Genomic DNA, 23576 nt, shown 5'->3' with positions numbered 1-23576 from the left:
CCACTGCCCGCCTAACTGAACAAACCCAATTTTAGGCCGGCATTGGGCCAGTGGTCTGCACGCGAGGAGGAAAGTGCGTAGACTGCGGATAATTGAAGTGCCGGCGCCGGAGGGGCTGTTGGCGGCTGCCAGGGGCGAAGGCTACCAAAGAAAAAAAAACGGACTGCCCGCCAAAAGGTGGGTTGGAAGTGGGTGCCCGTAATAGGGGAAGGAGCGACCACAGAACGCCAGAGCAGGTCGTAGAAGCAGCAGAGATTGGCGGCCCTCACGCCAGCCTACCGTAATTGCACAGCACCTGCAGCACGAGCTCGAAAGCATCGCGACCATCATCCCAAGGCAACCGAGATTTGTGCAGCACAACAACACAAGCTCCAGCTCCCCACCCAGCGGACGGACCGCTCCAAGATATTCTCGCATTTGCATTGACGACACCATACTCGATTGACGAACTGTTTTGCATTCCGTCCCTCCCTGCCGCAGCGACACACTTGAGCTATCGTCATGGTAAGGCTTTCTAAGCAGACTTTCTCCTGAGACCAAAAACAAGGTCCATGTTCGCCCACAAGCTCAAATACTGACCCATGTCTCGTCCCCAGGCTTCCTTTAGCCCGACACAGATCTTTGAGGAGGGAACGACCGAGGAAAAGGGCGAGAATGCCCGTTTGTCGGCGTTCGTGGGCGCCATTGCCGTGGGCGACCTGGTCAAGAGCACGCTGGGCCCCAAGGGCATGGACAAGATCCTGCAGTCGGCGTCGACGGGCGACATTATTGTGACCAACGACGGCGCGACAATATTAAAGTCGATTGCGCTCGACAACGCCGCAGCCAAAGTGCTGGTCAACATCTCCAAGGTGCAGGACGACGAGGTGGGCGACGGCACCACGTCCGTGGCCGTGCTGGCGGCCGAGCTGCTGCGCGAGGCCGAGAAGCTCGTCGACAAGAAGATCCACCCGCAGACCATCATCGAGGGCTACAGAATAGCCAGCCAGGCGGCGCTGGCGGCGCTCCAGGCGTCGGCCGTCGACCACAGCAAGGACCCCAAGGCCTTCCGCAAGGACCTGGTGGCCATTGCGCGCACGACGCTGTCCTCCAAGGTCCTCGCCCAGGACCGCGACCACTTTGCCGAGCTCGCCACCGAGGCCATCCTGCGCCTGGGCGGTACCGTCGACCTGACGCACATCCAAATCATCAAGAAAACGGGCGGGAAGCTCAGCGAGTCGTACCTCGACGAGGGCTTCATTCTGGACAAGAAGATTGGCGTCAACCAGCCGAAGCGTCTCGAGAAGGCCAAGATCCTGGTCGCCAATACGTCCATGGACACGGACAAGGTTAAGATTTTTGGCGCGCGCGTCAAGGTCACGACGACGAGCAAGCTGGCGGAGCTTGAGAAGGCCGAGCGCGACAAGATGAAGGCCAAGGTGGACAAGATCAAGGCACACGGCATCAACTGCTTCATCAACCGCCAGCTCATCTACAACTGGCCCGAGCAACTGTTTGCCGACGCCGGCATCATGTCCATCGAGCACGCCGACTTTGACGGCATCGAGCGCCTCGCTCTGGTCACGGGCGGCGAGATCGCCTCGACCTTTGACCACCCCGAGCTGGTCAAGCTCGGCAGCTGTGACCTGATCGAGGAGGTCATTATTGGCGAGGACACGCTGATCAAGTTCAGTGGTGTCGGTGCCGGCCAGGCCTGCACGATTGTCCTGCGCGGTGCCACCGAGCAGCTGCTGGACGAGGCCGAGCGCAGCCTGCATGACGCGCTGGCGGTGCTGTCGCAGACGGTCAAGGAGCCGCGGACGACGCTGGGCGGCGGCTGCGCGGAGATGCTCATGGCCAAGGCCGTCGAGAGCGCGGCGACGCGCGTCGAGGGCAAGCGGCAGATGGCTGTGGGTGCGTTTGCGGTTGCGCTGCGCCAGCTGCCGACGATCCTGGCAGACAACGCCGGTCTCGACTCGGGTGACCTGGTGGCGCGCCTGCGCAAGACCATCTACGACGGCATGGCGACGTACGGCCTGGACCTGATGACGCCGGGCGGTGGCGTGACGGACATGCGCGAGCTCGGCGTGATTGAGAGCTACAAGCTGAAGAAGGCTGTGGTGTCGTCGGCAAGCGAGGCGGCCGAGCTGCTGCTACGTGTGGACGACATCATCCGGGCGGCACCCAGGCGGCGGGAGCGGATGTAAGATGGGCTAGGTGTGACGAGTCGGAGGCGGTGGAAAACAAAAACAAAAACGAATGGGCTTGGCATCAAGGTTGCATATTCAAAACATGGTAGTATTTGTATGCGATCTTAAGAAGGCTGTACATTGATAGACTCCTTTTGATTTTCGGCCGCTATTTCTCTTGTATTATTGCTTATGCGTGTGCACCGTACGACGGAAGGTAAAACGGTAAGGCGCAAGGACAAATAGGAAAATGCCATGCTGCAGTTCAAGCCATCAATGCCCGCGATGACCCTGATGCTTGCCTTGCCGTCATTCACGGTTAAAAGGCTGCCGCCTTCCAAGCTGCTGGACGAAGTCTCGCCTTTACCCGAGCTGTCGGCACAGAGGAGACACGGAGCCTCAATCGCCAGGGAATGCCTTTCTCAACTCTCTCCTGACCATATCTAATCTCGAAAAGTTACAATGCATCTTTTGTCCACGCTTCGCCAACGACAATGCCAACAGTTAATGATTATCGCCGCTGCTGGCGTCCTGCTGCTGCTCTTCTATCACCTCTACGGAAAGGTTACGATTGACGATGCTCGCCTCCACGCCGCTACCGTCCAGGGCGGAGTACCCAATCGTCCTCTCTTTGACGACCTCCATCTTGACGAGAAGCAATGCCGCACAACCTTTCCAGGACTGACCAAAGACATTGACGACATGGTCGCCCTTGGCCCATTCCGCATCGCTCCCAAGCCAGCAGACGCAGACTCTGGGCCCCTGCAGGTACGCCTGCAGAACGGGCGGATGTACATTGTTCACCACGAAGGTAAAGGCACGCTGGATCGTGGGTTCCTGGATGCGCGTATGGCTGCCCTCCATCAGTTTCACCGCGCCATTCTTACTGCACCCAAGACTGACCCACCGCTCCCTGATGCCGTCTTTGCCATCAACGTGCTCGACGGGCCCACCAACGACACCTTGTCTTACAGCCGGCCCGCGTATGCCGCTTCGACACCAGGCAACCCACTCGTCACGCGTGCCTTTCTCATGCCGCACTTTTCGTTTTGGGGCTGGCCGGCACTCTCATTTGTGGGCTCGTTTGCGCAGGCGACGGCAGCAGTTGAGTCACTCGAACGGGAGCTGCCCTTTCACAGAAAAGACCCTCGACCGGTATGGCGCGGAACAAAGCGATACAACAGCGCGCAGCACCCACAAATGCGGACGAACCTGCTCAAGGTCGCAGGCAAAGCATCGTGGGCGGACGTCGAGGAGCTGGCCTGGGCCGACAAGGGTGGGGGCGACAAAGGTAACAGCAAGACCAGCAGCCCTGTATCCACCAACGCTCTGCGGATTGAAGACTTCTGCCGCTACAAGTACACGTTGCACACCGAGGGCATCACGTACAGCGGACGTTTGCAGTTCTTGCAGCTGTGTGAGAGCGTCCTCTTGACGCCGCCTATGGCCTGGCTGCAGCATACGACGCACTTGGTCCGGCCGCTCTTCTCCTCGGACCTGCTTTACGACAAGACGGGCGCTCCATCTTGGGTCGCGTCGGACGGCGTGCAGTCCGCATGGCCAGTCCACTACTCGGCTGCCGAGGCCAACGCTGTCTTTGTGGCGCCCGATTGGTCCGACTTGGAGGCAACGGTGGCTTGGCTGGAGCGGCACCCGGATGTCGCACAGGGCATTGCGCAGCGGCAGCGAGCTCTCTTTGTCGGTGGCGGGTATTTCAGTCCGGCGGCAGAGGCTTGCTACTGGCGGGCGCTTATCCGGGGCTGGAGCCGCGTGGCCAAGTCTGACGGCCCGGCTTGGCTGGGTGAACCACGAGGTCTCCCGTGGGAGCAGTTTGCAATGGGGTATGAATCTGGATTCAGCAGTGTCTCATGAAGTTGGCTAAGATATGTCCAAACAGAATCAAAAGGAAAATGACTTGATTGTCTGATACTCCGTAGACGCCGTTTTAAGCAGCCGTCGCTGCTGCTGTAACTGTGCTATTTGCTTCCCAGCAAGCTTTGCCAAGGGACAGTAGATCGGCCCGCCGTTTTGCACCGCCATCACCCAACCCACGCAGAAGTCCACGCCGAGCGGCCTCGATCGTGCGCACGGTGTCCACGCTGACAGACATGGCCGGGTCGAACGCCTTGAGGGTGGGCTCGCCTTTTGTCGCCAGCACTGCTAGCGACAGGTACGAGTGATACACGTCAGGCGGGCCGCCGGGTGCCTTTGAGAAGCCGCCGATGGCGTGCTGCATCTCCTCGAGGAGGAACCGACGGCTTGCATCCCAGTTGGCTGCAGCCGTTCCGGCAGCCTCGCCCAGCCCATGGCCATTCTGCTGCAAGATGGTCAGCGAGCCGACCGCCCACCATGTATAGCATGAGTCGGCGTGCTTGTTGCACCGGCCGTTAAAGCCAAGAAGCGGGTGGCACGCCGACTGCAGCAGGGTATCCGGCGTGACGTTGGTGACAATGCTTTCGTGCCATTCTTCCTCTTCCTCTTCATCATCGTCGTCATCGTCGCTCTTGGTCTTGTACAAAAAGCTGCGGGAACCGAGCCACCGGAGTAGTGCGGGTATATCGGCAATGCCACGGGCAAACAGGTCATTTTTTGCAGGTGTTGTGACCAAGCCGTCTTCTGGGGCACGTCCCAAAAGCTCGAGGGCCGCAATAGAGCAGAACGCATATCCAGCTAAATTGTTAGCATGCGACCCGTAAGGAGCAAAAGCAGTGATATAGCAGAAGCATACCATGGCTCTCATGTGTCGAGCTTTCCGAGAAACCACCATCGTACGTCTGTCCGCGCCGTATGTAGAGCACCAGCGCATCAACGCCGATATCCTCCACGTCGTCGTGGGCTCTTCCACCACCCAACATCCACCGGATCATCGCCGCGATGTAGCAGTACCGCATGTCTGCACCGCCTCCAATCACCGTCCGTCGGCCGCCTGCGGCTCGTGGGTCCACCACCTCTGTCACATACTCCCCAAAACTGCCGTTTTCCCGCTGTAAACGTCGAAGCCATCGTAGGGTTGCGTTTCGATTCACGCCAAGGAAAGCTCCCTCTTTCTTGCCCTCGGTTTGCTCGCCGTCTGCTCCGGACCCTGGCTCGCTGGCCAGCAGTGCCAGCAGCTGTAATGCAAACAGGGTCGCCGCAATGTTTGCCTCGCCCTGTGCCCCGATCGTCGGCCCGCCCGTCGCAAAGTCAAATCCGCCGTACACCACGCGTGGAAACACATGTGTTGGTGAGCCGGCGAAACCGCCACCAGGGTGCTGGCAGGCAAGCACCCATGACCGGAATGCCTTCCGGTCAGCGGGAGGGATGATCGAGGTCGGTGTCGGTCCTGCAGTCAGAACATCCGCGGCTGCTACTGAAAAGCAGCCCAGCGTCATGCGTGTGCTGTCGTTGGCTGTGTACTGGTATGGTAACAATGTGCGCAGGCAGCGCTGCCAGTAGCGCAGATGGCGGGTATTGTCCAGTGGGGGGTCCATTGAAGAATGGTCGGTAGGGGATGTCGATGGCTTGAACGTGTTGAATACAATGTTGGACGCTGAAGATTTGAGCTTGATGCTGACAATGGGCATGCCAGATTCTGGAATCTTTTCCCAAGAAGGGAACTCAACGTGCCTTCTCCCACTTGAACGTGAGCCCCGCTAAACCAGAGCTGGCCAGGCACGTTCCTGCCCTTGGAGTGGCTTGGCAGCCTCGTGCAGCGGCAGGCACTAAGTCAATTGTTTCAGACACAGGGCCGACAGAGGTCGAGTCCCAAAAAGCTTCGAAAATATGTTGTATGCATAGCTTCAATGCAACAACACTTGCCTGCAGAGTGCGTGGCTCCGTATACGGCACGAGAGTCGAACCAGCAGATTTATCAGGACATTCGACGTTTTCCGTAATGTGCGTTGTTTGCGCATGCTTTTGCAGTGTTTCGGAAAGAGCAACCCTGGTCGGCTGCTCTTGCCCTGTGACGTGTGCAACATTGGTTAGCCATTCCTGTCGAGACCCCTGCATTCTTCCCCGCGGAGCCAACGAAATGGTGTTTCTGATCAAAATGTGTATTTGCGTCTCGTATCTCGCGTGTCGCGTTCCGATTTTAAATAGGCAGACGCTCCTGCACAACATCCAGCATATTCTGTCCTAGTTTGTGGCGTTTGCACCTCAGCTGGCGGACGTGTTACCTTCCCTCTTCTTTGTCTATCTATGCCCTTCGCCCCTTCCTTCACGGGAAACGCACACGACACAGAGCTTCTCCAGCTCACAACAATAAACCCGCTTATAAGGAAAGCACGACCGTCGCAGCTTCCCGTCCCGCGCGCCCCCTTCATACGTCTGTCTCCCTTGGATTCCCGTATTGTTCGTTCCTTCCCGTCTCACGGCCGTGTGACGGTTTGCGCCAAAGAGCTACGAATCCCGACTTTTGCCATCTCGCGAGCATTTCTTGAACTTCATTTCCTCCCACGTCGTCTTCGACAACCATCTCGATACCACCTCGCGACCGCCCAAATAAGGTCACTCTTGACGTTCAATACAACGCTACCAACATCCAACTACCATACGGCTTGACTCCTCGACAAATCCGACGGCCTACTACGTCTTGTACACTAGAACGACACACGCAAAACACACACCACACTGCCCATCATGGCGCTCATCTCTGCGCGCACCATCGTCACGTCGCTGTCTCTCTTCCACATCACACTCGGCTTCTTCTTCTTGACCAACCCAGCCTCGGTCGCCGACCAGGCGCTCGTGTACGTCCTGGGCGAGGCCATGGGCATGCCCTACTCGCGGGCCTTTGACGTGCCGACACCGGCGCTCGCGTTTTTGGCCGTCATTCTCGCCGGCTGGGGCTTTTCGGACCTGATCACGCTCAGCATGCCCGAGGAAGTGTGCCTCGTGCACTACTGGGGCATGCAGGCGCCGTTGCGTGTGCTCATCTCCATGGTCACGCTGTTCTACTCGTTCTTCTTCAGCGCGTCCTCGCCGCTGTACGGCGGCAGCAGCACGCGCAAGGCACGGCACCTGCTGTACGAGTACGAGGGCCGACCGGGGTCCGTGGGCGACGGTCTCAAGAACCGCGTGTTCTTCACATTCATGTTTATCGAGACAGTGTCGTGGTTCTGGCTGTGGGTGACGCTGCGCGAGGAGCGGGTACAGCTGTTGGCACGAAAGGCGAACCGGCGACGGAGTCACAGCTATGCGAATTAGGTTGGAGGTTGCATTGACGTATTTGGATTTTGGGATTTTTTGGCAACTGCTTTTTATTGTGACCGTGGCGGTCTCTTGAGCTTAAAAGAGGACACGAGATGGTTTGATGATTTTGGATATACCCATGACTGGCCAGATTTTTTCGATGAATCGACATTTATTATTTCAATTTTTGTTGTCCTATTATTCATTCATAGTTCGTGGCATCTAGTCTAACTGAACTTGTCCCAAACCACGGATGGTCTCTCGCCAGCCGTCTAGCAGGTGGCCGGCCCAGTCCTCAACCGCAGCCGACCCACCAACGGCGACCACGACGGCCTTTGTTAGCTCGTCCTCTCCTTCACCGTCGCCAGGTTGGCTCACTGTCTCGCTCAGACGGTCCAGCCAACCGGGCGCACCCAGCGTGTCCTTGCAGGCCTTGACGTGTGTCTTAATGTCGGCGAGCAGGCGCGCCGAAAGCGTTTTAAAAGCAGCAGCGCCAGCGAGTGCCTCCTTACCGAGGCCAGACTTGCCGGTTCGGTCACGAGCATTCTCTTTGTCGTGGAAGGCGCCCAGGAAGGCACCGGTATGCTTCACGGCAACGGCAGTCTCGCGCAGCATGCCAAGGCTGTGGATATCGGTAAAGGTGCGAAGGAGCGCGGACGTGGTAGGAGAGGACGGAGTAGGTGGCAGAGCCGACTTGCGAAGAAGGTCCACGGCCGTCGTCAGCGACTCGGTTAGCAACGAGAAGATGGGCGGCGCCGTTGCGGTGGCATCTCCGGTCGTGTTGCCGAGGCTGAAAGTCGCAAACGACACGAGCACTGACACAGCCGTGTAATACGCCCACTCGCCTGCGGTGAGATGTGCAGCCGGCTGGGCAGAGGCATGCAGCAGGTCGTCCAGAGAAAACTGGATGCGTGCGAGCGACTCGAGCAAGTATGCCTTGTCACGGGCGGCAGCTTCGGCGGCCTTGGCCGGTTTGTACTCCTTGGCCGGCTTGAAGGAGATCACCTCGAGGTACCGCTCGGCCAGCAGCGACAGCTGCATGCGCATATCGGAAAGACCCGGGCCAAGGGACACCTTCTCAGCAAGCGGCGCCCCAAACGAGCTCTCAAGGTTAGGGAGAGCGCCATAGTCGGTGGAATTGTGCAGGGGTGCATCGTCGCGGGCAAGGTCACTGGCAAGGTCGTCAAGGAGACCATCGTCAAGGCGACCGCCGAGCGCGCGTGCCGCGCGTCGCTCCTCGACAACCGTCATGACCCGTGTGCAGCTGCGCTGCAGCTGTCCATGGTAAGCGGCCATGTCGAGAATGCTACTGTAGCTGCCTGCGGCGAAGGCGTCCCAGATGCGGACAGCCGACGGGTGGCGCAGGACAGTGGAAAAATACTGCTTGAGTGGGTCCATCAACAGCGGCTTCTTAGGCGTGCTGCTTCCGGTAAACAGGCCGGGCGCCACCGTTGACAGACGGTCGTAAAAGAGAGGACCAAGGGCATCCAGGATACTCCGCTTGACGCCAAGTGGCTGCCAGAGCTGATGTGCATGGCTTCCACAGCCGAGACGGAGGAAGACACGGATGAGGAGCAGGCGGAGCGTGATATCATCGGGAGTCTGGCGCTGCTGGGCGTCGAGAACAAGGGCGGCCTGGAGGAGGCTACTGGTGTCAACGCCCTTGTCGGCGCCAACGTCGCCTGCTAGGCGAAGAAGACTGCTGCCAGCCACGAGCGCAAGATCGATGCGAGGGTCCTTGTCCATTTTGGGCACGGCTGCGATAAAGTCGGCATCGTCGGACAGTGTGCGGTGAAGCTGCAGGCTTCCTATGACCAGTTCTTGCAAACAGTGCGTGCACCCGTACGAAGCAGGCGCCGCATTGCGACAGACCTTGCACGCAAGCTCAAACAAGCGCAGACCACCGTCACCGCGCAGGAGGGCCGCGTCGGCGTCGGCCTCTGTCTGGTTATAAAGAACAGAGCGCGGACAGCGTGTCTCGGGGCATGTTGTGAGAAGGTAGCGCAGCTTGAAGACAAGAACCTTGCGGAGGGTCGTGGAGGGTGTCGTATCCGTGAGTCGGTTGATGAGGTCTTGTGCCTGTGCAAAGGAAAGACGCTCAGTAAAGAGCCGTATATCGTCAAAGAGGGACACCTTGTCTAGGTTGGCCTCGATAAATGTCAACAACTGCTCGACCTGCAGCGACGACTGTCCGGCGGCCGGCTCTGGCAACAATGCTGGTGGAAGGCCAAAAGTCGTTTGCAACAGGGCGAGGCCGACGTTCTTGGTGTACATCTGGGGCAGTTTTGGGGACCTCGCTGTGATGAAGAGCAGGGATTGCACAGTGTCAAAGGCGGCCTCAGGATTGTCGCTCTTTTGCGCCGCAGCAATAAAGCTGTTCCAGACGCGCACGTCGCAGGCCACAGTCGAGGGCTGGTCATTGTTGTCGCCCGTCGACATAGAGAGGGCCTGACGGCAGAGGTCAAACACAGAGTCCCAGCGCTTGAGTGTCTCCAGTTGCTCCAGCACCTCGTCGAAAAGCTGCTTGCGCCCGGCCGCCAAAAGTTGTGCCGCGGCACCTGCCGTTTTATGTAGTGCCCTCTGCGTGTAGTTGTCGGCCGTGCCGTGCGTCGCCACCACCCGCAGGTATAACAAAAATTCCTCCTCAGTATGCAGGCTGCGATCTGCCTCGCTGACCTTGTTCTTGTTGTCGATGATTTTGGCTGTGGACGCCGCTGCCTCGGCTGCCTCGGCCGCCTTTTCCAGCTGTTTCTGTGCTAGCATTCCGTAGATCTTGCGCTTCGACTCGGCTTGTGCCACGTCGCCCGCAAGCAAATGCGTCAACAGGATACCCCAGAACATATACCGCCGGTCGTGTGTGTGGGACGACTTGTCGAGGATCGTGGCAATCTGTTGTGCGTTCGCCAGGTCCCATGCCTGCAGGCACGCCCGCAGACTCGCCGTTGCTGCCGCCACGTTGCGCGGGTTTGCCTTGACCCAACGAGCGTGCAGAACACCAAACGTGGTGCTATAGTCGCTCATGTCCCCGTCGCTGTCGCAGGCCCACTCTAGCAACTCGATGGACTCCAGATCCTTGGGCACCGCGCCGCTGCGCACCCAGTTGTCCACCAGCACGGCTGCTGCGGCCTTGTCCACCACGCCGTCGACCTGGGTCTCTGCGCACACCTTGACCACTTCGTAATACGGGTCCTTGCTGGCCTTGTGGCGCTTGTCGGCGAGGCGGATCACGGTCGTCCAGTTCTGCTCAGCAAACGCCGCCTGCAGCTGCATATCGACGCCATTCTTCAGCCGTGGCCGCTGGCGGGTGTGTTGTTCCATGTGAGAGGTGGTCTAGGAGAAAGCACCGGCGGGGGGCAATTGGGCGGCGAAAAAGTCGAACAGGTCTATGCCATGCAGATGGGCCGAGTTACCGGTCGTGGCTGGTCGTGGGAAAGTGGTCGCTGGAGCTGTCTGTTAAGCTGTTGACCTTTTTCGAAGTATCGGGTGGTGCATGCTTTTCGCGCCAGGATTGCTGTGGTCAACGCTAGCTAGATGGTAGGTGCACCCCCCGGATTCCACCGTGCGAATTTATAATACAGTTTGCAAATTACACGGTATCGTCATCTCTGAATCGTAAGCGTTTGTCGGACAACGAAATTCACATATATATCGTGCGTGTTTAAAATTAGCCGTTTTCGTCTCAGTCGATAAGCTTGTTTATTTAGCTCTTCGTATATAGTTCGTTTTAAAAGAGTGTGTTGAATGCGGTTCCAAAGTTAGACATATCTTCGCTCTTCGTTTCTAAATACCTTCGCCATCGACACTTTTTAATTACTTCTGTGGAATTTGGAGGTTTTTCCACTGAGTCTTTAAGGACTAATAAGAAAACTTGTTCTTACTATATACATTATATGGTACATGTGTCAATCATCGTATAGACATAAATGTAGGTATCTACTTGGCAAAGGGCCTCAGCGCAGCTCAGCTAAACCAACCACCCCCAGCTTCTTGCTTCTTCCTTCTCTTGTCCTCCTGCCGCTTCTCTAGCTGCTTTGTTTTAGTATATTACTCCACGGTACGCAATTATAAGAAAATAAGAGAGAGGATAGAGAGAGACAGCCAGAGATTGTAAGATTGTACAGAGTGCTGCTCTCATACGGCTTCCCTATCAGCATATTCATCCATTCACCCATCCAAATACATCATAGACTTACCCATTGCTTTTTGCAGTCACGGTACGCCCTTATATGAATCAGTATGCAATGATATAGTAGAATAACAGTTCCCAGCCAACGTCCTGCAGGTCAACTCACTGAAAGTAGTCCAGGCACAGCGCTTTGTCGCCGCCGTTGCGATGCAGGCACCGGATGCTCCGCGCTGCTGCCTCTTGGCATGGGTCAAGGTACTCGCTCTTGCTTTTCCTGAAGGAAAACAATGTCAGCCTGTATTTTGTAACATTTGGTTCGGGACAACGCGGGGCGGGCGTACGTCTCAAACTTGCGCCGGACCTGTGGCGTCCAGACAGCGTCTTTGCGGGCCTCGGATACCGCGCCTTGGGCAGGGGTCTTTGTTGATTCTTCACTGGACATGACTGCTGATTCATGTGTCAGCAGAAAGAAGTAAACTTCTTTCTGGTGAAGGTGTTTGCCGATGGTGTTGTGCCGCGTGGTCCGGATCCCAAAGTCGTCGAGTACCAACCGGAGTAGCAAAGTCGATATGCTAAGATGGAATAGGGTGGGTCTCTCCCGGTTCGTTCCTGGGAGAGCTAGGAAAATAGTGCACGTGATGAAGAACGTGAGTCTCTGCTTAGTAATATCAGTACCATACCAGGCAGGTCGCCTCGTGACATTCTAGGACAATCTACTATTTGGCATCATGAGGACGTATATCCACAGAAGTCTCATCAGCCTACGTTGTATCGTCTAGGAGGCTGTTTTGGCGCCTACCTTTGTTTGGGGTCGTTGGTTGTGGCAGGTCGTGGGGGGCAATCTAGAGGGTGGTGACGTCAGAAAGCTGCAAAACAAGGGCGCGGCAATCATAAGGCGACGCAGCTTCGAGACAATGTGAGGGGGTGACTGGTAATAGGAAGTGTGTAAATTTTATACAAGATGGGAGAGGAGGCGGACGCTCCTCGTAATTTATCAAAACCTAACATTTTGCGATCAGTAAATCAATACTCATCTGTTGTCATTATTATTAACTTTTTTTTAATAAAAAATTAACATTACCTTTCAAACCCAAATTTAAACAATCACGAGTCGGTATTATAACACCCCCGACACAATGGCCACCTTCTCCAATGCCGTCGCCGACCTCATGCGGTCCGTCTACGAGGCTCTCGCGGCAACCTTCTTGGCCGTCATCCACTTCTTCGAGTCCGGCTTGACGTTTGCCGCCGACACAGTTCGCCATACTGTTGCGCTTGTTGGTGGCATCGGCAAATTTGTGGCTGGCAATTTTGTTATTCTCGCCATCATTGCCGCTGTCTACTTGTACTTCGTGTCGAACCCGCAGCAGAAGAACAAGATCCAGAGCTCCGGTCAAAAGACGACCAGCTCGGTCCAGTCCAACGCCAACCGCGGCGCCACCAAGTCGAAGAGAGCCTAGATACGAGTGTCTAAGTGCGAGGCCAGATATGAGACTGGGACGTTAAACGGGATAGCTTTGACGTGTGCGGTTTGCGGCCTTTGCGTCGTTTATCACTTGCTTTTTTTATCTCTCCATAGTTTGCGACTCTGAAATCTATTATGCCCATACCAGGCCAGTTTTGCGTGCCCGTGTACTCCATGCTATGCTTTTTCTTCGATTCCAAATTCCAAATTCCTGCACCATCTCTCTGATAGCCTGATTCTGTCTCAAAATCTTCAGATTCGTCACCACGCTGTGCCAACGTGTTGACTGACGCCTCCTCCGGATTTCTCAGAGACAATTGAAGAATATCTAGTCGCTGCTGCAAAGCCTTGGAGGCTCCCGCATTGGCACCCACCGCCGTCACATCGCTCGCACGGTAATTTGTGCGGTAGAACCGCGAGGCCCGTTCGTGCACGTTGGTTGTTGACGCCCGATGCAGACGTTGGGGCTGAGTTGGAGGATGGTCTTTTACCATCGTTGGATGCAAGAGAAGTAATGGGAGGAAGCTACGATCAGCGAGCACGAATTGTAGCTAGGAGGGAGCAACAAGCCGTTGGCACATATATTGAGGCTTCTAAACCACACAGAGAAATCCACGGGCAAGATAAAGTATTGCAGGGGAAGCACGACTAGTGACTAGTGGAGTAGGAATGACATGAATACCAAAAAGACAAAAGGAACAAATGAATGGTATGGTTAATTGCATTTTTCTTTTTTTTTNTTTTTTTTTGGCCCAGCAAGGCGTGAGACGTTGCGATATGGTGGCTAAATGGCAACAAAGGCAGCTAGCGATTTACTTTGAGAAATTCCGGACGTATTTATTTATCCTATTGATTTTGATAGCTCCTTTCATCGTACATCTCGACCCCAAGGCGAGGATTTTTGGTCGGCAGCTTGAGCCGCGCCATGCGGCGCAAGACGGTAGCGCCCAATACAGGCTGAGTATGCACCATAAAGCCCCAGGAAAGCAGAGACGTGGCGCCCTCACGGGCGGCGACTTGGAACGACGAGAGCCAGTTTCTATTGAACATCCAGGGATGGCATTTTCTTCGTTTGGGGAAGTGCTACACGGTTAGGATTCTGCGAGATCCGCACCAGACCGCGCTGTCCTTCCGAAAACCCCGCAAGGACGTCCTTAGAGTGGCGTGGTATCGCAAAACAAACGTCTTGTTGCGGCCCCGTCGCAACATCAACACGCTGGAAAGGACAAACGCGAAGACAAGCACGCGATGGTGGCGATAGCGAGAAGAAACAGTGCACATTTTTGTATCTTTCTGATTTCCTTTTGTCCATGGCGGCGTCGACTTGTTCCGTCTTTTGCTTCACAATTTATTTGAGATCGCGGCCTCAATCCACTGAGCCTTTGATTTGTTTAACACCTTTGATATGCCATCGAGCACTAAACGTGGGGCCATTGCGATACGGAGCGGACGAGACTCCTCACTTTCGTCACTAACACGAGGCTCGCCATTTTGTAGATATTATCCCACAGTTGCTTTTCTTACGTGTATTTATTCAAAACTGTCACTCTCAAGTAGCACGTAAGACGACATATTATCCCTCATTACTTTCGTTGCGCCATTTCACCACGACAGCCCTGGCCAGGCCTGGCCAAGGATGCAGTAAGCAGGGGCGCATGGCTGATCAGTTCAGGCTGTGTTCAGAACGGCATATCATTGTCGACGCACGCCAATCCCGCTTGGCCAGGTTAGGCAAGCACATCTCTGTGCACCTGCCAGGAACAGAAGCTGCAGAACGATGAACACCACCGACCCAAATGAGGAAGGATCCAACGACTGACAATCGAATTATTATGCATCGACACGGTGATATGGCGTAGATAGATCGCCCAGCCTTTCCCGTCTGCTTCTGCGGAGGATTACTACCAAACTTACGCTTTGTGCCTCGGTCGTGCCAATGCAGATGTTTGGTCGACTAACAATACGAAGTATGTGTCACAAGCGGACACCTGTCTGTGATGGAGCACTGCTACCCACTACTCCGAGGCCAACAGCCGGTAGATACTTGGTCTTAGATCGAGTCGAGAGATTGCCGTTGGAGACTAGCTAGATCTGTTTTAGTGGACCAAAGTTGTGCCCTGGATTTGTTTGTTGATTGCCCCTTGTTACGATTTGGTTCTTCTGCTTCATGTTCCTTAATCATCCTTTCCGCTCCCACGCGCTTTCTTCCTACCGCGTCTTGCTCTTAAGAGCCAAGTCTAAGTGTGGTGCTCGGTCGTCCCTTCCGTGTCTGCAATTGGGCGTAGTACCACCGTGCCCTCCCCCGTCTCCGATGCTTCCCAATTGGGGAATCCCTCGCCCACAATTTCGCAATCAACACCGGATTGTACCTGCCGTGCTGTGTAAATTATTGTCCGCATTGGAAACAGCGAGGTCCAAATTGCCCAATCTACTTGGACCCAGTCCACATGAACAACCTACCATATAATTCGTACTACCGCGCTGTAAAAGCATATTCTGCTCCCAATCGTTACTCCGTGGAGGGCTGTCTTGGCCAGATACAGTGTTTGCGGTTCTTTATGGTCCTTTACTTGACACCAGTCGCATTCACACAATTCCATCAAGATCGCCCCATTGTAGCGTAGTCTGTCCGTTCTTTCCTTGTTCGGGGGCCAAGAGCAGAGGAAAAAGTCGATCAACAAATAATTGCGGAGAAGGTCTCTTGGCCCATGCCAGCTTCCAAAGTAAAAGGAAGGTCCCGATGGTAGACGCAGCACATGGGCGGCCTTCACAGGAAGGAGCAGGCCAAGGAAACCAGATACATTATCCCTCCTTCCTTTCCTGACCAGTTTCCTCCTTCTCACACATGTCGGCGGTTATTGCACTCTGTCACACTTGGTGACATTTTATTTATTACCCCCGTTCGTCTCCCTCCTTTCGACCAAACTTCTTGTGCCCTACCGATGTCGCTCTTTCGTCTCGCTCTCCCTTGAACCTGTCCATTGATGCGTTCTCTTGCTTGTCTACACATCCTGTCCCCATTGCCGGCTTTGTGACATCATATCTGGCACCTGTCTTGTTTCCCCCCTCCCCACACGCTCTTTTACCTTAGCACTGTTTCAGCCGCCACGATGTTGGCGCCATTCCTTTTCCTTGCCTCTGTGGCCAGTGCAAAGGTGTTCCACAGCCTGCCCAATGTTCCGCAAGGCTGGAGCCTCGTCCGCAATGCGAGTCCCTCAGATGCCATCTCGCTCAAGATCGCGCTGCGCCAGCATAGTGCCGATGACCTCGAGAGAGTTGTTCTCGAGGTGTCTACGCCTGGCCACCCAAACTATGGCATGCACTTGACACGCGATGAGGTCAGGTCTTACACAGCCCCTTCAGACGCCGCTGTTGACAATGTTTCGATTTGGCTCCGCGACAACGGCATTGCACCTTCTGTCAACAACGACTGGGTGTCCTTCACGACGACAGTCGACCGTGCCAACGCACTGCTCGACACCCGCTTTGACTGGTATCAATATGAAGACAGTGACACACCTGTCCTCCGTACCTTAGCATACAGTGTCCCAGATGCCCTGACCAACCATCTCGACATGGTCCAGCCGACGACCCGCTTTGGCAAATTTAGCACACACAAATCGACCGTCTTCAGTATGCAGTATCTTGAAGACAATGAGGACAGCAGCGCCAAGTCCGCTCTGGCTGTCGCGGCCCAGCAGAACGATGTCGCGTCGTGCGGCAATGGTGTCACTCCGCAATGCCTCAAGACCCTGTACAACATCAACTATACTGTTACCGATCCAGCCCAGAACCTCATCGGCTTTGCATCCTACCTCAACGAGTACGCCCGCTACAGTGACCTAGCACTGTTCACAAAGTACTACGTTCCCGCCGCCAAAGGCCAAAACTTCTCAGTGGCTCTCGTCAACGACGGCAAGAACGACCAAAGCTCTGCATTTGATAGTGGCGAGGCCAACCTTGACGTCCAGAACATCATTGGTATCAGCCATCCCATTCCCATTATCGAATACAGCACCGGCGGCTTAGGGTAAGTAAATCACATGTCGTTTTATTTGAAGCCTTTCCGCACCATCTGCTGACAGGTACTCTACAGCCCGCTTGTCCCTACGCCTGACGAGCCGACACAGCCTGGGAGCAACGAGCCCTACCTGGAGTTCCTGACGTACATACTGGCACTGAACGATTCTGCGCTCCCACAGACCCTCTCGACGTCGTATGGCGAAGAGGAGCAGTCAGTCCCCCCTGAGTACGCCTACAAGGTTTGCAACTTGTTCATGCAGCTTGGGGCTCGCGGTGTCAGTGTTCTCTTCAGCTCCGGCGATTCAGGCCCTGGCGATGCCTGCGTGCGCGTATCAGACAACAAGCCCTATTTTCAGCCGAGCTTTCCAGCTGGTTGTCCCTATGTCACCGCCGTTGGAGCCACCCACCAAACTGGCCCCGAGCTGGCCGTGTCGTTCAGCTCCGGCGGCTTCAGTTCTCTCCACCCCCGCCCAGCTTACCAGGATACTGCTGTCTCGACGTACCTCCAGTCCATTGGCAGCACCTACGCCCCATTTTTCAATGCTTCCAACCGCGGTTTCCCGGATGTTGCGGCACAGGGCAACAACTTTTTGATTTTCGACAAGGGTCGTTCCGCACAGCTTGCGGGCACCAGTGCATCGGCACCTGTTGTTGCTGGCGTGGTGGCTCTTCTGAACGCGGCTCGTCGCAGCAAGGGCCTCTCGCCGCTGGGCTTCCTCAACCCATGGTTGTACAATAACACGGCGGCTTGGAACGACATCACCGGTGGAGCTGGCATTGGCTGTACCAACACGACATACTTTGACAGCCCTGCTTCGTGGAATGCGACCAAGGGCTGGGACCCGGTCACCGGCCTTGGTACTCCCAATTTCCCGGCACTGCTTCAAGCTGCCGCACCTGGCGTGCCAAATCAATAGAAATTATACCTAGAGAAGTAACCAAAAAGGGGAGCGAGGAGGTATGGTAGCGAATGGAATGGCAAAACATTGAATACTGCAGTTCACAGTTTAAGCCAGATTGATAGGTGCCGAAGACCGTTGGATAGTAGTTGGTATGGTGCTTCTTTGATTTAATTGCTTTGGGCTTAATGATACAAACGCTTTATTTTCAATCTCCCACCCTTGCTCCTCTATATATGCCTAACCTTTTCTACCCCCAATTCCAAACCAGCTTTGATTCCAAATACCGTATGCTCTGCAGATACGGTTACTAGTATCAAACAGCCTTCAATATTCTCGCTTCTGCACATGTCGTGGCTCCGTTCTCTCACCCACCCGAAGCCCAAAGCAAGTCATTGTCATTTTTGAAATACCTCGGCTTAGAAGACAGTACCCTTGACCTGGGGAACCGTCTTGACATTAATGTTCTTAACAAATAACATCCAGACAAAAGAGGTCGCCATGATGGCCGTGCCAGCAATCAGCATCCGCTTCTGGGAGTAGCCATACGCGTCCTGGATGGCCAGTCGGGTGGGACTGCCAACCTCGTAGCTCAGCTGCGTGTCAAGGTCGTCGTAGATGTCCTCGATTTTGCCCATGGCTTCAGCGGGCAGGTACATTTCCAGGGCATACGCAAAAGTGTTGGTCCAGATGGTACCGGAAATGGTGTTGCCGATAGCGCCACCAACGTTGCCGACAACGTATAGCAGAGCCAGAACAGCCGCAACATGCTGGTGGTCGACAACGGCCAGGATAGCCAGCTGCTCAATCATAATGAAGATGGAGCCTCCGAACGAGATGAAGATCTGGCACATGACAATGTAGCCAATGTAGCCGTTGGGCGAGCGGAAGTGGATCATGAGGCCCATGCCGAGAATGTACATGGGCACCGCAATGTACAACAGGTACTTGAAATAGCCCGTCTTACGGACAAGGAAGCCGATGCCCAGCAACAAAACTCCCGACAGGACGTCAAACGTGCTGCCAACGTAGCCAGCCTCGGCCAAGGTCAGGTTGTTGACGACCTGCAGGAACGACGTGAAGTAGCTGGCCCAGCAGTAGTATGAGATCTGGTAGGTGATGTCAATCAGACAGGCACCGATGACAGTGCGGTTGACAAGCAGACCAATGTTGAGGAACGGCGTCGGGGCCAGCAGCCACTCGTGAAGGCCGAAGAGTACCAGGATGAAAGCACCGACAACGATCATGGTGATAATGTAACCTGACTTCCAGCCGTTGGGCGCCGATTCTGCCAGCGTGAACGGAAGCAGGAAGACAGTCAGACCAGCCGCGAACAGGAACACGCCCAGAAAGTCAAACTCAGCTAGGTAGAACCAAACGTTTTGCGACAATGTGCGGCCGCTAGGTTCGCGGATCAGCATGCCCTGTCTCTTGGCCTTGCGCAAGTTGAGCTTAAGCAGGGCGAAGAGTGGGAGAGCGACGATGGGCAGGATAATACAAAATGTACCGAAGCCCCAGCGCCAGCTGATGTAGTTGTAGAAGTCGTCAGAGGCCTTGGGGCCCGCAAAGGCGGTGATGATGTATGGCGACGAAGTGAAGGCGTATGCCAGGGCCCGGGACTTGAGACGCGAGGCATCAGCGGTAATAACGTCGATGCTGTACGTCATGCCACCGAAGCCAATGCTGTAGAACACCTGGGCAGCGCAGTAGGTGGGCAGGCTGTTGCTGGTGGCCATGAGGACCAGCCCGAGCGTGGCGAAGAAGATCATAACTGCAAAGCCCTCGGCACGGCCCCACAGATCAAGCATCTTGGCCAGAGGGATGTACATGGCGGCGGTCATTGCGTTGGCCACGATTCCGATGACGGTCAAGAGTGAATGCGACTGGAAATCACTGGTCACGTACGGCGTCAGGTTGTAGAGGATGGAGGCCTGGAACGCGTTGACAAAGTACAAAAGGAACATGCTGTTGAAGGAGTCAGCAATGATCAACCAAGCGAGCACCAGAATGAATTAGCAGGGCGCCTCTTCCCACGCACAGAATGAAGACGGCGATCAGAGACGGTCTGGACCAGGTGAGGGTCACGGCCTCGACGTCCTGAACACCGGCCTGGGCCGTCTCGGTCGGCAGGTCCCCGGCATCCTTGCGTGGCAGGTCATCGGCTTCTAGATCCACGTTGGTCGGTACAATCGTAGCAGGACTGGCTGTCTTAGGCTCATCTCCAGCGATTTTCGCGTTAACGGAGGTGGACGTGGCATCTGCCGGCACAGCCTCAGGTTCCGAGAGAGCGGTCGTATTGTAGCGGAATTTGGGAAGGCCCATGGTTGAAGTATTTACGGCGTCTGGCTCTTGTTGTGGAAAGGTAAACAAAGAAGGGCTGTGTGAGTGGCTGATGCCGGGATGGATGTGGAAGAAAATCAATCCCAAGGAGGCTACGGGAGGGACGACAAGCAGGAATACAAACGTGCTCTTATATTTCCAACACAACTAATTTCGAACCAGAGAATAGCGTGACAGGAGGATGCACACAACGGAGCAGTAAATATGACTAGCTTGTGCTTGGGATACGAGCACACAGCATCTCCGAGCCAAGGTCCGACAAAGCTCTAGACGCAGGCATCGGACGACGAACTAGAGCAAAAACCTTGCAATGTTGAAAGAAAAATATCCCCCAAAAGCGACTAACATTGACCATGCACCTCCAGTCCTTGCCCTACTAGCCGAGACCTAAGACTCTGCAGCTGGTTGCCAGGAGTGGGGGAAGATGGCCGCCCGATCCACGTTTATTCGCTTGTCGACGCAATTTATGCTATCGTTATCCATCTATGCTATCAGATCTGATTAGATAGGAACATGCAACGTACTGGCAGGCGAAGAAGACTTAAGAGCCTGAAGTAGACATTCATAGAGCTGCCAAGATCTCTCGCTGTGGGCCTGGAGGAGCTCGCCAGTGCTTGGTGCTGGTGACACGGCCAATGAATACCTGGTCGTCGTCGCAGGATTTGTCTTGGCAAACAGAATTATGACAAAATTCCCTACTGGGAAAGAATTGCAAAGCTAAGCCGGCAATATCTGCCGTGGCAGAGGCATCCAGCCGAGAACAGCAGGATGACCAAGCCAGAGCGACATGTTACAGTAGTCTTGACAGTCGCTTGACCAGCCAAGTAAGTATGGAGACGGCGGTACCATGTGGGTGATGAGGACGTTACCGGCGGCAAAGTGAGGCCGGGCTCTCGCATGATGTGCTTGTTCGTACGCAAAGTACTATGATATTGTCACTGCTGATTTTCTTTCTTTTGTAAATCTGCAATTGTTAGTCACAAAGGATACCCGACATGGTCGTCAAATCCGGGGGATACCATACCTCCCAGAGAGCCGTGAGGGACATTTTCGTATTTCCATGACCGAAATGGATTCCACAGGGCGAACCACAGCCATTTCGACACAAACTCATCCTTACGTACTACTAGCAATCGTACACAATTATCAGATGGGAAAAGAAACAACAGGAACCATTTGCAACCAGTCTGTTGGCCCATGCCGGACTGCCGGGTTTCGACTTCAGAGCAGCTTAAACCTTCCGTACTCATGTCCCTATTTGTCTAGTCGAGCAACCATACCGAAATGGAAGGCAAGAAACTATCAGGGAAAGTTCTGTTCCGATGCCGCTTCGTTCCCGGAACGTGACGAATTCAAAACTACTTCAAATGTCTCCGCTCTGAAGGTGGACGTTCTCTCTTTTTTCTCCTGCCCCCACATGCCATGCCAGGACAGGTCAAGGACAGATAAAATCACCCACAACTTGCCGAATGAAGATGGTGGGCACGCGTAGGTTGCCAAGACGAAAAGTGAGAAACGATGGATTTTTGACGACCACTGAAGTTGAAGCGCTCCTCACTTGTCCGCGGGCCGACCTTGGCCGCGGGAAATTTACATAAATTTGAGACTCGGAAGAGAGATACACGACTTTCTTCACCTGAATATATTCCCTGTCGTTGTCGCATCAGGTGTGTCCCCCGTGCTATCTTTATTTCCTCAACACGTCGTATGTTGTTATCAGATTGATTAAGGGAGCCTGGCCATGTTGTTAGGGGCTTTTAGGGTCTTTAGGGGCATTTTTGGTGACTTGGCGTGCCCCATTCGTGGCGTTTGACAGTTATCAGATGGCTAAATAAAGTGGGTCGCAGGGGAAGCAGCGCATTAGTCCAAATACGAGGCTCTCATGTCTACTGTCAGAATAGGCATATGGTGAAGCGGCCGCACCTTCCGTGCCGAAATATTCAGTCGTCCAAGGAGACTCCCTTTTTATTTTCTGATACAGGCAACACAACTGTGCCACGAACCTCCGCCGATTCAGACGGCTTGCAGAGGAAGCTTTGTATAGTTCACGCCGGGGAGGTCATTGCCAAGTCTATTTCTATTGTTTGGTATCCGGGCATATTGCAGGCATGCCTGAGCCCCTTCCCTAGAACACCACCGTGAGATCAAACTCTCCTGTGGTGTTCTTCTCAACGACGCCCTTCTCCGTCACAATCACATCGATCAGCGCGTGCGGTGTCACGTCAAACGCCGGGTTCCACACGTCGATGCGCTGATCTGCCGTCGCCACGCGCACCGCCGGCTGCGACAGGTCCACCTTGCCATCCGCCCCAACCACAGGGCCTGTCACCTGCGTCAACTCCTCGCGCTTACGCTCCTCAATCTTGATCTGAGCACCCGTCGGCGTCTGCAGGTCAATGCTGGTCGTCGGCGCTGCCACGACAAAGCGGATGCCGTGGTGGCGCGCCAGCACTGCCAACTGATACGTGCCAATCTTGTTAGCCGTGTCGCCGTTGCGCACCACCCGGTCAGCGCCGACGACCACGGCGCGGATGTTGTGTGAATCCTTCTTGAGCGCAAACAAGGCGGCTGCCATCGAATCCGTGATGAGCGTAGACGGAATCTTCTCGTACACGAGCTCAAACGCCGTCAGCCGGCTGCCCTGGTTGTACGGCCGTGTCTCTGTGCAAAACGCGTGGAGAAGAGCATCGCGGGCGTGCAGCGACCGGATGATGCCGAGTGCCGTGCCGTGGCCGGACGTAGCGAGCGAGCCTGTGTTGCAGTGCGTGAGCACCGAGATCTTGTCCGAGCCAGCCGCGCCAGATGCAGACGTAGAGCTGCCCTGCTTCAGCAACCAGTCCGCACCATGGTTGCCAATGGAGAGGTTGGACTGCAAGTCGCGCTGCAGGATCGCCTCCGCCGCCGCCACGTACGCATCAACGACCGCCGCCTTGGCCGGCGCGTCGTCCAGTCCCGCCACCTGCACGCTGCGCACTTCTTTCTTCAGGAGAGTGATGGCGTTCGCCAGGTCCACGGCCGTCGGCCGGCTCTCCAGCAAGTAGTCGAGGCGGCTGTCAATGTAGGACACGGCCTCTTGTGCCGACGCGCCAATCTTCGTCTGGGTATCAGCCGCGCCAAGCTCAACAGCAAGCGCCAAGCTGGCCACAATGGCAATTGCCGGCGCGCCACGCACGCGCATCGAGCGAATGCAGTCGAAGGCTTCGGAGCTCGTCGAAACGGCATCGTAGTGGTGCTCGTGCGGCAGCCGCAGCTGGTCGAGCACGTCCAGCGAGCCCCGCGTGTAACGGATGGCCTCGAGCGTTCCAGACATTGTGTTGGGCTTTCTGGATTTACTAAAGCCGGTCGAGGGAGAAAGAGGGGAGCAACGGTGTAAGATTGGGAGG

General features: G+C 55.3%; 10 protein-coding genes across 10 annotated transcripts; 5 read left to right on the top strand and 5 right to left on the bottom strand.

Annotated features, from left to right (window-relative positions):
- Nucleotides 1-581: 581 nt before the first annotated feature.
- Nucleotides 582-2186, top strand: SPSK_00121 (T-complex protein 1 subunit beta; the record flags this gene model as incomplete). The annotated part of the gene is made up of 1 exon (XM_016727101.1): nucleotides 582-2186. One exon carries the CDS (start codon nucleotides 582-584, stop codon nucleotides 2184-2186), a length of 1605 nt encoding a protein of 534 aa, XP_016586356.1.
- Nucleotides 2187-2630: 444 nt separating this feature from the next.
- Nucleotides 2631-4040, top strand: SPSK_00132 (uncharacterized protein; the record flags this gene model as incomplete). Its single annotated transcript, XM_016727112.1, has 1 exon — nucleotides 2631-4040. One exon carries the CDS (start codon nucleotides 2631-2633, stop codon nucleotides 4038-4040), a length of 1410 nt encoding a protein of 469 aa, XP_016586355.1.
- A 73-nt stretch (nucleotides 4041-4113) lies between these two features.
- On the bottom strand, nucleotides 4114-5731 carry SPSK_00119 (geranylgeranyl transferase type-1 subunit beta; the record flags this gene model as incomplete). Its single annotated transcript, XM_016727099.1, has 2 exons — nucleotides 4114-4838; nucleotides 4897-5731. 2 exons carry the CDS (start codon nucleotides 5729-5731, stop codon nucleotides 4114-4116), a joined length of 1560 nt encoding a protein of 519 aa, XP_016586354.1.
- Nucleotides 5732-6788: 1057 nt separating this feature from the next.
- Nucleotides 6789-7355, top strand: SPSK_00183 (uncharacterized protein; the record flags this gene model as incomplete). The annotated part of the gene is made up of 1 exon (XM_016727163.1): nucleotides 6789-7355. One exon carries the CDS (start codon nucleotides 6789-6791, stop codon nucleotides 7353-7355), a length of 567 nt encoding a protein of 188 aa, XP_016586353.1.
- Nucleotides 7356-7562: 207 nt separating this feature from the next.
- Nucleotides 7563-10658, bottom strand: SPSK_00079 (uncharacterized protein; the record flags this gene model as incomplete). The annotated part of the gene is made up of 1 exon (XM_016727059.1): nucleotides 7563-10658. The coding sequence occupies one exon, from the start codon at nucleotides 10656-10658 to the stop codon at nucleotides 7563-7565; it is 3096 nt and encodes a 1031-aa protein (XP_016586352.1).
- A 970-nt stretch (nucleotides 10659-11628) lies between these two features.
- Nucleotides 11629-11908, bottom strand: SPSK_00191 (cytochrome c oxidase-assembly factor cox23; the record flags this gene model as incomplete). Its single annotated transcript, XM_016727171.1, has 2 exons — nucleotides 11629-11740; nucleotides 11808-11908. The coding sequence occupies 2 exons, from the start codon at nucleotides 11906-11908 to the stop codon at nucleotides 11629-11631; spliced, it is 213 nt and encodes a 70-aa protein (XP_016586351.1).
- Nucleotides 11909-12602: 694 nt separating this feature from the next.
- On the top strand, nucleotides 12603-12926 carry SPSK_00190 (uncharacterized protein; the record flags this gene model as incomplete). The annotated part of the gene is made up of 1 exon (XM_016727170.1): nucleotides 12603-12926. The coding sequence occupies one exon, from the start codon at nucleotides 12603-12605 to the stop codon at nucleotides 12924-12926; it is 324 nt and encodes a 107-aa protein (XP_016586350.1).
- A 3115-nt stretch (nucleotides 12927-16041) lies between these two features.
- Nucleotides 16042-17871, top strand: SPSK_00106 (tripeptidyl-peptidase I; the record flags this gene model as incomplete). Its single annotated transcript, XM_016727086.1, has 2 exons — nucleotides 16042-16961; nucleotides 17028-17871. 2 exons carry the CDS (start codon nucleotides 16042-16044, stop codon nucleotides 17869-17871), a joined length of 1764 nt encoding a protein of 587 aa, XP_016586349.1.
- Nucleotides 17872-18272: 401 nt separating this feature from the next.
- On the bottom strand, nucleotides 18273-20175 carry SPSK_00102 (siderophore iron transporter mirB; the record flags this gene model as incomplete). The annotated part of the gene is made up of 2 exons (XM_016727082.1): nucleotides 18273-19818; nucleotides 19892-20175. 2 exons carry the CDS (start codon nucleotides 20173-20175, stop codon nucleotides 18273-18275), a joined length of 1830 nt encoding a protein of 609 aa, XP_016586348.1.
- A 2143-nt stretch (nucleotides 20176-22318) lies between these two features.
- Nucleotides 22319-23503, bottom strand: SPSK_00142 (methylthioribose-1-phosphate isomerase; the record flags this gene model as incomplete). The annotated part of the gene is made up of 1 exon (XM_016727122.1): nucleotides 22319-23503. One exon carries the CDS (start codon nucleotides 23501-23503, stop codon nucleotides 22319-22321), a length of 1185 nt encoding a protein of 394 aa, XP_016586347.1.
- Between the last annotated feature and the right edge of the window lie 73 nt (nucleotides 23504-23576).

The sequence above is a fragment of the Sporothrix schenckii genome (genome assembly GCF_000961545.1).
Source record: "Sporothrix schenckii 1099-18 chromosome Unknown Cont46, whole genome shotgun sequence".
NCBI lineage: Eukaryota > Fungi > Ascomycota > Sordariomycetes > Ophiostomatales > Ophiostomataceae > Sporothrix > Sporothrix schenckii.
Note: the sequence above shows the minus strand (reverse complement) of the source record. Positions and strands in the feature narration are given on the sequence as shown.